We start from the raw sequence: 13,224 nt of genomic DNA on the forward strand, positions 1-13,224 counted from the left end.
CGCCTGCCGGGCCGGGTTTGGCCCGCGGGCCGTAGTTTGGACACCTCTAGACGATTATTAGACGTAGACGATTGTTAGGATGTCGTATTTTGGTGAGGATACGAAGGGCGGAACGTTCGGATACGGACTGTTTTTTTAGGACATTAGGAAAGTAGTGGGAAACAGTGGTCAAGGATAGGACAGCATATTGATTTGTATATGGATGTTTGGTACTTTATGGATATTTCGGAGTTACGGAAGGTTAAGGAACGGAAATGACGAAGGATTTAATTTTGGTTTTGAGTTGTTTGGAATGGGAATTGAGATTGAGTTTAGAATCAAGAAGGATTCCAAGGTATTTAACAAGTGGTGAAGGGAAAAATGGAATGATTATTTAACGTAACATGGAGAGACGAAGGGGATATGCGATGGTAGGGAATAAGGAGTTTGGTCTTGGATGGGTTAACTTTGAGGCGCCCTTTTTTAAACCATAAAATGGTCGAGGGTAGGAGGTTTTGAAGGTTTTGAAGGTTAAGAATAGAGGATTGAAGGGAAGATGCGTGGGAAATCAATGTAGTGTCATCAACGTATTAGAGGACATAAAAGTTGGGATCAAAGATATTGGCATCGGGGCTATACATATTACCGCAAAAAAGTTTATATAACAGAGGAGAGCCTTGCGGGACACCCTGAAGCGGGGAAAAGGAACTGGAGAAGGATTTACGGATCTTAACTTTAAGGGAACGATTACTTAGGAGGTTTTTGATGATGCTGATGAGGTAAGGTGGGAGATTTAGAAGAAAAAGTTTTTAATGAGGAATTCGAAGGATTTGCCTATAACGGGGAGGAGTGTTATTGGATGTTAACCGGAAGGGAGAAAAGCGTCACTATCACTTTTGGGGATACAAAGAATTATACCATTCGCAAGGGATATATTGACAGACGAGACAGAAGTTAAAGATTTTAACTATAGAGGAGTGGACATAAAATCTTTATTTTTATGTAAATTTTCAATTTATAAACTTTGTCTCTAATATATGTAAATAATGGTAGTAATAGGCAAAACAATAAACAGTGTAGCTATAACAATATTTATTATGCTTAATTACAAAAGTTTCTATTCAACTAATGTGGTGTCACGTTCTGTCAATTTGATTGGAAAACCGAGGCAACTCTTGATGATCAATGATTGCTTAACTCGCACATCTTCGATTCTCTTAAAGCTCGTTTCTATGAAGTATTTCCTTGTAACCGTAGCAACTATCGTCTTAACAACGGTCATACCAAATTTGATACCTAACGATCAGAATTGCTAGCAGAAGTTTGATGGTGTTTGAGAAGTTGTAAATTACCAACGCAATTTCTCTCTGGATCGAATTCCATGTGATTCGGATAGAATTTATCGTTTCTGTGGATGCTGAAAATAGCCAGAACCAAACCACTGCCTTTTGGTAACATCTGACCATCTGGAAATTTTGCAAACAGTATAATTATTCAATTTATTATTGAAGAAAAAGTGATTTAACCAAGTTCAAAGTCTTCGGTTACTTTTAAATTTCGTTATATCCGTGTTGAAAAGATTAAATATTTATACAAATTAATTTTTATATTTTCAATTTACCTGATATTCTGGATACAAACCCAAGCATATTAAAACAAATGAAGCGACTGTGAAACTTTTGTGTCTATAAAATATTACAACAATCATAAATGTTTGCACTTTTTCAATGAATTCTTGATCTCTTAACACTTTGCGCTCTTTGACTTCTGTAATTTGAAATTAATATGAGTGCAAGTAAGAACTGCTCGACGAAGACATCAACGAATTGATCGAGAAGTCTTCGATTGAAGCTGGGCATAATCAATTTGTGATGAATTTTTCACGTATCAACTTCAAATTAACTTTTGAAATGCAGAAGATTGAATAGGAAAGGTATATTTTTACCATTCAGATTGAATAGTCCGTGCCCAATCAACGGCTGCGAAAACCTATACAAATCATTTTTTTCCAAGCATTTCGAGCTATTCAAAACTACTTCCATTTATTCCAGTTTCGTTATAGAAAAGAATAACCTGTGTGCAAACCAGGATATCTAAAAATATAACGAAAAATAATTAGAAAACATAATAATTAGCTCAAATTATGTTTATTTACGTTCTGTGTTTCCAATGGAGTAAGGACTATGACCAAGTATTGAAAATAGAGTCACGCAATCGGGTAGTACAGATGCTTCCTGTTTCGACGCCATCGAAAATACCAAATCATCAGAAAAACACAGAAACCTATCAACAAACAATTCATTAATCCCACATTCAAAAACGTCGAACGTCCTTTCGCTATAGTATGAATTTTGGAATAACAACATTTGTTCATTCATCTAATATAATTACACTATTTAATAAAAAAAATAATATTAAAAAAAACGTATCAATCTTCTTTTTACTCATTTTGTTTTTATTGCTCAATTTTCAAACGAGAAAATGATGCATTTTGAACACTTTAATTGCATACACCACTAATTCATATAATTTTTTTTAAAACGTGTTACGTAACCTTAATATTCTCGAACTTTGTAATTTTCTCTGGAACATGTTTACTTCTCACATTTTAAATGTCTTCTAAATTATGTAACTTCGCATTTATTTAATAATATGAAATAGTTCCTCAATTTAATTGAGAGATTGTCTTAATTTATTTTGTCTTCTTTGGGTAAAGTATAAGTCTTTTCATATTATAATTTTTATATTCTTTTCCAAATTCCGAACATCTAGTTATAAAATATGTACATTGTGTTGGATAAGTTCATTTGTTTGTAAAAGTGTTGACACGTTCTGTCAATTTGATTGGAAAACCAAGGCAACTCTTGATGATCAAAGATTGCTTAATTCGTACGTCTTCGATGCTTTTGAAGGTCGTCTCTATGAAGTATTTCCTTGTCACCGTAGCAACTATTGTCTTAACAACGGACATACCAAATTTGACACCTAAATGAAGAGCATTTCAGAGTGATCAAAGATTTTTTTTAAGTAGATTTACCAGCGCAGTTTCTTGGTCCAGCGGAAAATGGAAGATAAGCGTACGGATGTCTTTTAGCGGTTTCTTTGGGAGAGAACCTCTCTGGGTCGAATTTCATGTGATTGGGATAGTATTTCTCGTTCCTGTGGATGCTGAAAATACCCAGAACCAATCCACTGTCTTTTGGTAGAATATGACCATCTGGAAATATGCAAATAGTAATAATATTTGATTCATTATATAAAGGAAAGTTGAATTACCAAGTTCAAGGTCTTCGGTTACTTTTCGAACGATGTTTGGTCCAATTGGGAACAACCGCATCGTTTCCTTTATAAATTTCTCCAAGTACTTAAATTTCGCTATATCCGTGCACTCAATGTCTCGATCTAATCCAACAACTTCAAGGATTTCTTCATAAACCAATTGCTGAAATGAATTAATCAAAAATATGTACGATTTTAAGAATTGTTAATTTACCTGGTATTCAGGAAACATTCCCAAACATATTAAAACGAAGGAAACGACTGTAGCGGAAGTGTCTGATCCCTGAAAGAAAACGTTAATAATAGTGAATGCATTTTTGTGTTTGCATAAGTTTTACACCAATCATAAATGTTTGCACTTCTTCGATCATTTCTTGATCAGTTAACTGTTGATTTTGAGACAATTCGATGAGGTGATCCAAGAATACTTTGCGCTCTTTAAATTCTACAATCAAAAAATTAGATATAAATACAAGTAAGTAAGTGAATTAAGTTTGGTTTCAAGCTGCATTTACCACCAATTTCCGCTTCAATAGACTGCTTCATTTCTTGCTCTTTCCTTTTCAGAGATGCTCTTTTATCAGCGATAACCTAAACAATTTCAAATATTAATATTGTAGTAGACTATAGTTTTAGTTTATTCATAAATACTGTTCGAATGAAGTTTTGGAACGAATTTACAATAGTCCTTTCTTCTTTCGCCATACTGGTCAAATTGAACAAAAAATCCGAATGAAAAATAAAATTGAACATCCTCATGAACATAATTTCTAAACCTCTGGTGAATTGTTCGGCGAGTTCGCAATTGCTCTCTTGATTATTAGTTTTTATACCCATTGCAGTTTCTACAAATATTTTGTTTGTTTGTGACTTATTAATTGAGAAAATAATGGAAATACGTACGAATGACCATTTCCAATGCAGCTGCTGTTATGTATTCCTCGACATCGAAGAATTTACCCACTTTTTTGGAAAGAATTGTGTTGGTAAGAACGTTGGACTGCTCGACGAAAACGTCGACGAATTGATCGAGAAGCCTTTGATTGAAGCTGGGCATAATCAATTTGCGATGAATTTTCCACGTATCAACTGAAAATGAACTTTTTATGATAATTCACATATCAATTTTTAAAGTTTTTTATTACCATTTAGATTGAAAAGTCCATGCCCTATCAACGGCTTAGAAAACCTGTACAAATCATCCTTCTCCAAGCATTTTGGGCTATTCAGAACCACTTCCATTTGCTCAGGTTTATTGAGGAGAAAGAACAACCTGTGAGCCAACCAAACCGAGCACGGCGTTTTACTACTTTTCGACGTTATATGAATAAGATTTATCAAGATTTCTAAATGAAAACAAAGGATAGTAATAAAAGAAGTTTTGTTAACGCATAATAAGATGTTTACGCTCTGTGTCTCCGATGAAGTAAAGGCTGTGACCAAGTATAGGTAGTTGAATTATGCAATCTGATGCTGGCACCTTCGCGGCTGCTTCGTACAGATGCTTCCTGCTTTGACGCCACCGAAAATACCAAAACACCAGTAAAACTGAGATTGCAATCAGCAAGATGTTCATCAATCCCAGATTTAGAAGAAACGAACGACTTTTCACTATTGAATACATTCTTCAATTTTCATAGATTTTCTTATCATAGATTTAAAACTGGAATAACATAGTTCGCTCAATACACTTTTCTTTTATATATTTGTATCTATAATTACCGGCCTTTATTTATAACAAACTAATAAATGTCAATAATTATATCCGCCAGTAATTATTACTACAAGCGTCCCTGAATGTATGCAACTACTTCAATATATTTATGCTTGAGATTTTTTTACGCAAAATTAATTGACGTGAACTGAATTTATGGGGCGCATAAAAGGTAAATTAATGAAACCTTAGTAAAAACAAATATTGATATAAAATCGTCCGAAAAGAAAATGCATTTATGATGTAAATAAAGTCGAATTAGATCTAAATATTGCAAGCGATGAAGTTGATGAGTTTGTGCCAATTAAAAATAAAAGGTTGTTTCTTTTAAATGACAATAACACTTATTTTCGTTCACTTTGAACGGAAATTCGCTGTAATTTCTAATATTTCTGAACAAATTTTTCTCTTGCGAATACTACTTTAAAAAATAACTTTTTTTTCTTATAGTACTTGCATACTTATAGATTTTAATTCATTTAAAATTATTTCACGTACTTTTTTTATGACTCTCTTTCCATATAAACGAGACACGTAACCTTAATTTACTTGTACTTTGTAATGTTTACTTCTCAGGTTTTAAATTTATTAAAAATTATGCAACTTTACATTTATCATATATAAAAACTTGATTCTAATTTATTCATTTTTGTGCGTTCTTCAGAAATTTTAATTAAATAAGTGTAAACATACATATAGGAATGATCTGGGTTTAGATGTGTTTTTTTTTATTTATAGGATAATAAAAATCTGTTAATAATAAATAAAATTATAATTTTTAGATAGTTTTCTCAACAAGTATTTATAAAAAACATTTATATTATTTTAGATCGATTCATAGTAAAGTGTTGACACGTTCCGTCAATTTAATTGGGAAACCAAGGCAACTCTTGATGATCAAGGATTGCTTAACTCGCACTTCTTCGATTGTCTTGAAGCTCGTTTCTATGAAGTATTTCCTGGTTACCGAAGCAACTATTGTCTTAATAACAGTCATACCAAATTTGATACCTGAAAAGGAATGTTTATTAGATATTTGGTTTAATAATTGAGAATTGTAAGCATATTTACCAACGCAGTTTCTTGGTCCAGCAGAAAATGGAAGATAAGCGTACGGATGTCTTTTAGCGGTTTCTTCGGGGGAAAACCTCTCTGGGTCGAATTTCATGGGATTGGGATAGTATTTCTCGTTCCTGTGGATGCTGAAAATAGCCAGAACCAATCCACTGTCTTTTGGTAGAATGTGACCATCTGGAAATATTCAACTACAACTCATTTTGCTCGTTATGCGAGGTACTTCTAAGCGAGGTTCCACTGTACTAGGTATTATTAGATGAAAGACGTTGAAAAAAATACAGTAAATAATTCATAAATTGAATTTTGAAGTCTACTTAATTTTAAATCAAATACTTTCAAAAGCTTTAAATAATTATAAAAAACATTATAACTTGAGATATAAACAAGATATTATAAAATATTTGTTGCATAACGTTAAATAAATCAAAATCAGAAATATTACGATAATATTAATAAATTATTAAATTCTGCAAAGTAATTTCAATAAAATATTCCTATATTGACTTGCAAATAACTTAATTTGATTATAAATTAAGTACTTGCAATTTTATAGATATAACTCAAATAATTTCTCAATTTTTATAAAAACTAGGTATAATAATTTATTTATTGCAAAACGTTGAAATTCATTATAGAAAGTAAAGTTGAATTACCAAGTTCAAGATCTTCTGTTACTTTTCGAACGATGTTTGGTCCAATTGGGAACAACCGCATCGTTTCCTTTATAAATTTCTCCAAGCACTTCAATTTCGCTATATCCGTACACTCGATGTCTCGATCTAATCCAACAACTTCAAGGATTTCTTCATAAACCAATTGCTGAAATGAATTAATCAAAAATATGTACGATTTTAAGAATTGTTAATTTACCTGGTATTCAGGAAACATTCCCAAACATATTAAAACGAAGGAAACGACTGTAGCCGAAGTGTCTGATCCCTGAAAGACAAAGTTAAATTAGTTAAGATTATTTTTTTTGTTTGTGTGTATAAATATTACAGCAATCATAAATGTTTGCACTTCTTCAATAATTTCTTGATCCGTAAACTGCTGATTCTGAGATAATTCCATGAGATGATCCAAGAATACTTTACGCTCTTTGAATTCTACAATTTCCAATTTATATAAATACAAATAATTGATCGAATTAAGAATGATTCGTTGCTGCACTCACCATCAATTTGCGCTTCGACGCACTCCTTCATTTCTTGCTCCTTCTTTTTGAAATCTGCTCTTTTATCAGTAATAACCTAAACAAATTTCAATATTAATACGATAATTAAATAAAAATTTAGATTCTTTTATTATTAATACCATTCTAATGAAACCTTGGAAGGAATTTATGATAGTTCTTTCTTCTTTCGCCAAACTAGTCAAATTGAACAAAAAATCCGAATGGAGAAGAACGTTGAACATCCTCATGAACATAATATCTAAACCTCTGTTCAATTGTTCGGCGAGTTCGCAATTGCTCTCTTGATTATTAGTTTTTATACCCATTGCAGTTTCTACAAATATTTTGTTTGTACGTTTCTTAAATATTGTAAATAATGGAAGTACTTACGAGTGACCATTTCCAATGCAGCTGCTGTTATGTATTCTTCGACGTTGAAGAATTTACCCACTTTTTTGGAGAGAACTTTGTTGGTGAGAATGTTTGACTGCTCGACGAAGACGTCGACGAATTGATCGAGAAGCCTTTGATTGAAGCTGGGCGCAATCAATTTGCGATGATTTTTCCACGTTTCAACTGCAAAGTTAACTTTATGCAAATTCAAACATCAATTTTGAGGTTTTTTTTTTTGTTACCATTTAGATTGAAGAGTCCGTGCCCTATCAACGGCTTGGAAAACCTATACAAATCATCCTTCTCCAAGCATTTCGGACTATTCAGAACCACTTCCATTTGCTTAGGTGTCTTCAGATAGAAGAACAACCTGTGCGCCAACCAAACCGCGCACGGCGTTTCGCTCTTATTCAACGATATATTATAAACATTCTTCAAAATCTCTAAACGCACGTACAAAACAAATAGTAATAAAAAGAAAGTTTTATTACCGCAAAATATGATATTTACGTTCTGTGTCTCCGATGAAGTAAAGGCTGTGACCAAGTATAGGTAGTTGAATCATGCATTCTGGTGTTGGCACCTTCGCAGCCGCTTCGTACAGATTCTTCCTGCTTTGTCGCCACCGAATGTACCAAAACACTAGAAGAACACCGACTCCAATCAGCAAACTATTCAGCAATCCCAGCTCCAGAAGCAACGAACGTCTTTTCACTATTGAACACATTTTTTTTAGATTTCACAAAGCGCTTCTTGAAACTGGAATGAAACAGTTTACTCAAAACTCTTTTATTATATACATTTACTATTGCTAAACAAACGTGTATCTTACTTTTTTTTTTATTTCCTATTGCTCAATTTGCGTACAAGTAAACAATTTATATTAAATAACTCAATTTCTTTAGTACCGCAAACATTACTCTAATTCCTGTAATTAAGTCCAATCGAGACACGTAGCCTTAACCACATCCATAATATTTAATATATTACGATGCATTTTAAATTTAATAACCGTTAAATACGAAAAAACAAATTAAAAATTAATTTTACTTTTCATATGAAAAAAGGAGAATTTTTGAATTTTCTATAATTTGCTTCAATTAAAATTTGCGAAATTGTCATGCAAATTACTTACGTAAATGAGTAGATTCAAAGATTTCAACAAATCTAAAATTTATTTAGTTCTGCATAAATCCATAATCAATCAATCACATTAATTATCATTATAATTCCATTATAAAATGAGAAATATTATTGCAAGAAAGTTGTTAAAATTAGAAGAATACACTTATTTTAATTATACTACATCCGTGTTCTATTAATTAAGTAATCATTTACTAATAATATGGTTATTATAGTTGTTAATGGTAAAAATAAAAACAAGTTTTTAAGACATAAATCAATTATTTTAATTATAAATCAATAACAATTTATACAATACGTTTATTTAAATCTTAATTTCTTGTTCATTATAACTAATTATCTCTTGGAATTAATTTAACAGGATAGCCGAGCACGGTTTTCAGTAGAAGCGATTGTTTCATGCGAATATCTTCGTGCCTCTTGTAAGTTGTTTCCACGTGGTATTTTCTTATCAAAGTAGCCACGATCGTTTTAACCAACATAATTCCAAACTTTGGACCTAAATCACCATGAGATTTGATTACAAAAATTTCTAACTAAAGAAAAACATCTTTACCAGCGCAATTCCTGGGACCTCCAGAAAACGCCAGATACGCATACGGATGCCTCTTCGAAGATTCTTCAGGATTAAAGCGTTCAGGTTTGAATTCTAAAGGATCTTTATAATACTCAGGACTTCTATGTAAACTGTAAATACAAAGAACCACACCACTTCCCTTTGGCAACACTTTATTTGCTAAAAGAATAGTGTAAAAATTGTTATTAAATATTTTGATTTGAGTTACCTAATGGTAAATCTTCGGAAACCTGTCGCAAGATGAACGGACCGATGGGAAACAAACGCATCGTCTCTTTAACAACTTTTTCCAAGTACTTGAGATGCGGAAGATCGTCGGATTTTAAGCTGCGATCGCGTCCGAGTATATCGAAAACTTCTTCGTAAACTTTTTTTTGGATTTCAGGGTAAATTCCCAAGCAGAGCAAAACGAATCCAACAACTGTGCCGGAGGTGTCCGAACCCTAAAAAAAACCAAAAAAACTTAACTTCTTCACGCTAAATCAAACTTATCTTAATAATACAGCAATCATGAACGTTTGCACTTCGTTGATGATTTCATCTTCGGTGAATTTTCCTTCAGATTCAGATAACTCCATGAGATATTCCAAGAAAGCTTTCCTTTTAGAAACCTCTGAAAGATTTAATTTAATTTCATCTTTATCCATTGTTCGCTATATTATTTTAACCTTCGATATTGGCTTCTCCGTGCTTCTGCTTCAACATTTCCCGGTATAATTCCCGTTTCTCCTTAAAAATCTGCTCTCAATTAATTATTTTGTGTTCATTAAATTCAAAAAGAAAACGCTAAACCTGTTGGATGAAGTTGTAAAATCCTGAGATGACCTTTTCTTCCTGCTTTCCGTGCTTGCTCAAGTGAAAGATCAAATCAGATCGATGCACCACGTTGTACATACGCAGCGTAAGCAAATCCATGCCTCTGAGTTAAACTTATCACAGATAATTCAATTAATTAAACTTAACTTACTTGTTCACGTATTCAACGATTTCGCAATCACTCGTCTGGATGTTAGTTGTCACTCCCATGGCTGTTTCTAAAGATAAATTTGATTAAAGAAAAATGTAAGATTTTTGTAAGAATATTTTCGTTCTTTACGAGCTACGCATTCCAGAGTGCACTTCGCCACGTACTCCTCAACATCAAAGTAAATCCCAACTTTCCTTTCAAGGATTTGAGCCAACAAATTCGATTGTTCTGCAAAGATATCGACGAAACTGTCCAAAATCTTTTGATTGAACGTCGGCATTATGTGTTTCCTGTGAACCCTCCAAATCCCCACTGAAAGAAAATCATAAACTATTCCTAATTAGCTACAAAAAAAGCAATCAATTTACCTGGCATATTGAACAATCCGTATCCGATCAACGGAATTGTATACTTATACAGCGCGTCTTTCTCCAAACACTTCGGACTATTCAAGACAACTTCCATGTGATGCGGATGCATCACAGTATAGTAAGTCTTGTGCAAGATTTGAACCCTGACCGGATGATTGTTATTACTTGCCACTTGGAGAAGCGTATTGAAAATATCTATGAAAAAAAAATGCATAAAATAGATAATTTGAATCTTTGCAGCTTACACTCGGTGTCTCCTAGGAAGGTCAGAGAATGTCCCAAAAGTGGATAGTATTTCAAGCCTTTCGGTGTTGGAAATGTGTTCGTATCTTCGGTCAGTTTTGATCTTAAGACGTATCTGAAGATGAGTGTAAAAAATAGTGTTAACACCAAGTTCCAGTACCAGTATAGAGCATGTTGGATGAAGTTGTTCATCGTGTAATGATTCCCGAATTCGATACTCGTTTGACTTTAAATACTTAAGTCGCATGTAGCAAATGGGCAGTTTCGCACAATTATTGTTAATTTATTAAAGACAATAGAATTTGTGCGTCCACTAAATTCTGTTAATTATTTATACAATAGGCATCAATACCATTAATTTTAACGATAACTATTACAAACTATTACTAGAACAAAATAAAAATGAAAATTTTATAAAAAATTATACAATAGCTTTTGAATACATAATACATTAGTATAATTTAGAAAACAATAGGAATGTATTTAAAAAAAAAATAATTACAAATACATTTAATTGAATCATTAGATTCTTAGCTTTAATTTGAATATTTAGAATTTAAACTACTAATTGAATTTTCCAAGAAAAATACTAAAATTTAAAGACATTACTCAAAATAATTTTGTTTAAATTTTAACTGATTACGTTAATTTTATAAATGTTACAACTGTAATTAAACTTTAGTTCGAATCTACATATTATTAGCTTTAATTTGATTATTTAGAACTTAAACTACTAACTGAATTTTTTGCGAAAAATCATAAAATTTAAAGACATTATTCAATATAATAACGCCTAAATTTTAACTGATTCTGTTAATTTTATAAATGTTACAACTGTAATTAAACTTTAATTTGAATCTGTATATTATTAGCTTTTATTTGAATATTTAGAACTTAAACTACTAATTGAATTTTCACAGAAAAATACTAAAATTTAAAGACATGACTCAAAATAATTTTGCTTAAATATTGACTGATTACGTTAATTTTATAAATGTTACAACTGTAATTAAACTTTACTTTGAATCTCTATATTGTTAGCTTTAATATGAATATTTAAAATTTAAACTACTAATTGAAATTTTCGAGAAATACTCTAAAATTGATACATTTTTTTTAAATTTTTTTTATAGATTTCACTATCAATCTTACATATATTCTTACAAATTATCAAAACATTAAATTCTGTCTATTTTTAGTTTTAATTTAAATCAATTTATTTCTAATATATTAAAAACACGCAAATAAGCACCAATTCACAAAAAAAACCGTTAAGACTTAATTTATTTAAATTTTATTTAGTAATTAATTTACATTTCGTTTTGTATTCGTACGCAATTAATTAATACGTTGTAAGATGTTTACATTGCAAAAGATGAAATAATCGTAAAATGTATAAGAAAATATTATGTAGGTCGCAAAAAAATTGAAATTGCGAGAGATTTCATCGTGCTTTTTCGCATTCAGTCGACCGCAAAACCTTGGCCCAAACATAGAAGATTTGCAAGAAAACCGATTCCAGTAAATGAAATATTATGTATTACATTACATACGCGTTTCCTCTTAAGGAATTAAACGACCACCAAGGTAGCAACAACAACAACAAGATATATAATTTAATTATATATCTCGTAACTTGTTTCTAGAATCTAGATAATTTCGCGGTGCAAAGATTCTCACTATAAATATTTAGTTACACACATAATTATTAATATATCGACAGATGGGGCAATAACGTGCGACCGGTTTACTTTGAATTTTTATTTTTTAAATGAAAAGGAGAAATAGAGATGAATATAAGGCAACGAACGTGTTGGATTTATAAATGTTAAATGTGGTTTACATTGAACTTGTAACCGTGGACGAGATATACGCGCGTTGCATAGAAAATTCTGTTGCGAAACAAACGCAGTAATCGTAAATGAGCAAGAAATAAAAAAAAAAAAGGTTTCAAAGTGAAAATTTTGAAAATAAATAAACATTTAATGGACATTCTTCTACAATCGGCCGACAATCAAAAAATTCGAATATATTTATAAATGCGCACAGGGTCATCAATGTTTATTTACTTATTATTTTATTTTTTCGTTCGAAGTTCACGGGTTTATCTTGAAACATATAAAAACAAAGTGTTCGGAGAAAAGGATCAGTCGTGCTCCCAAAATATTGGCTATAACTCGTAATTACGCTAATTGAAATGTAAGAAACTCGTTCAAACAACAATGATTTATTTCATCTCGTTAGCGCTCACGCTTCCAATTAATTGTATATTATCAAGGAAATCGCATAAATCGAAATGTTTAACTA

The 13,224-nt window shown here is 31.6% G+C and overlaps 3 protein-coding genes across 3 annotated transcripts; all 3 read right to left on the reverse strand.

The window, feature by feature from the left end:
• Positions 1 to 1,096: 1,096 nt before the first annotated feature.
• Positions 1,097 to 4,882, reverse strand: LOC108563912 (cytochrome P450 4C1-like). Its single transcript, XM_017922728.1, has 12 exons — positions 4,666 to 4,882; positions 4,404 to 4,604; positions 4,162 to 4,347; positions 3,910 to 4,103; positions 3,774 to 3,849; positions 3,597 to 3,703; positions 3,473 to 3,541; positions 3,256 to 3,421; positions 3,017 to 3,196; positions 2,833 to 2,964; positions 1,332 to 1,445; positions 1,097 to 1,275 (listed from the first exon to the last, which is right to left on the reverse strand). Exons 1-12 carry the CDS (start codon positions 4,880 to 4,882, stop codon positions 1,097 to 1,099), a joined length of 1,821 nt encoding a protein of 606 aa, XP_017778217.1.
• A 925-nt stretch (positions 4,883 to 5,807) lies between these two features.
• Positions 5,808 to 8,343, reverse strand: LOC108563913 (cytochrome P450 4C1-like). The gene is made up of 10 exons (XM_017922729.1): positions 8,127 to 8,343; positions 7,859 to 8,059; positions 7,614 to 7,799; positions 7,364 to 7,557; positions 7,224 to 7,299; positions 7,049 to 7,155; positions 6,920 to 6,988; positions 6,703 to 6,868; positions 6,044 to 6,223; positions 5,808 to 5,983 (listed from the first exon to the last, which is right to left on the reverse strand). The coding sequence occupies exons 1-10, from the start codon at positions 8,341 to 8,343 to the stop codon at positions 5,808 to 5,810; spliced, it is 1,572 nt and encodes a 523-aa protein (XP_017778218.1).
• A 748-nt stretch (positions 8,344 to 9,091) lies between these two features.
• Positions 9,092 to 11,109, reverse strand: LOC108563914 (cytochrome P450 4C1-like). The gene is made up of 10 exons (XM_017922730.1): positions 10,920 to 11,109; positions 10,672 to 10,869; positions 10,433 to 10,615; positions 10,304 to 10,370; positions 10,129 to 10,255; positions 10,005 to 10,074; positions 9,840 to 9,949; positions 9,545 to 9,779; positions 9,316 to 9,495; positions 9,092 to 9,258 (listed from the first exon to the last, which is right to left on the reverse strand). Exons 1-10 carry the CDS (start codon positions 11,107 to 11,109, stop codon positions 9,092 to 9,094), a joined length of 1,527 nt encoding a protein of 508 aa, XP_017778219.1.
• Positions 11,110 to 13,224: the final 2,115 nt, after the last annotated feature.

The sequence above is a fragment of the Nicrophorus vespilloides genome, unplaced genomic scaffold (genome assembly GCF_001412225.1).
Source record: "Nicrophorus vespilloides isolate i.1.1-1 unplaced genomic scaffold, Nicve_v1.0, whole genome shotgun sequence".
Lineage (NCBI taxonomy): Eukaryota > Metazoa > Arthropoda > Insecta > Coleoptera > Silphidae > Nicrophorus > Nicrophorus vespilloides.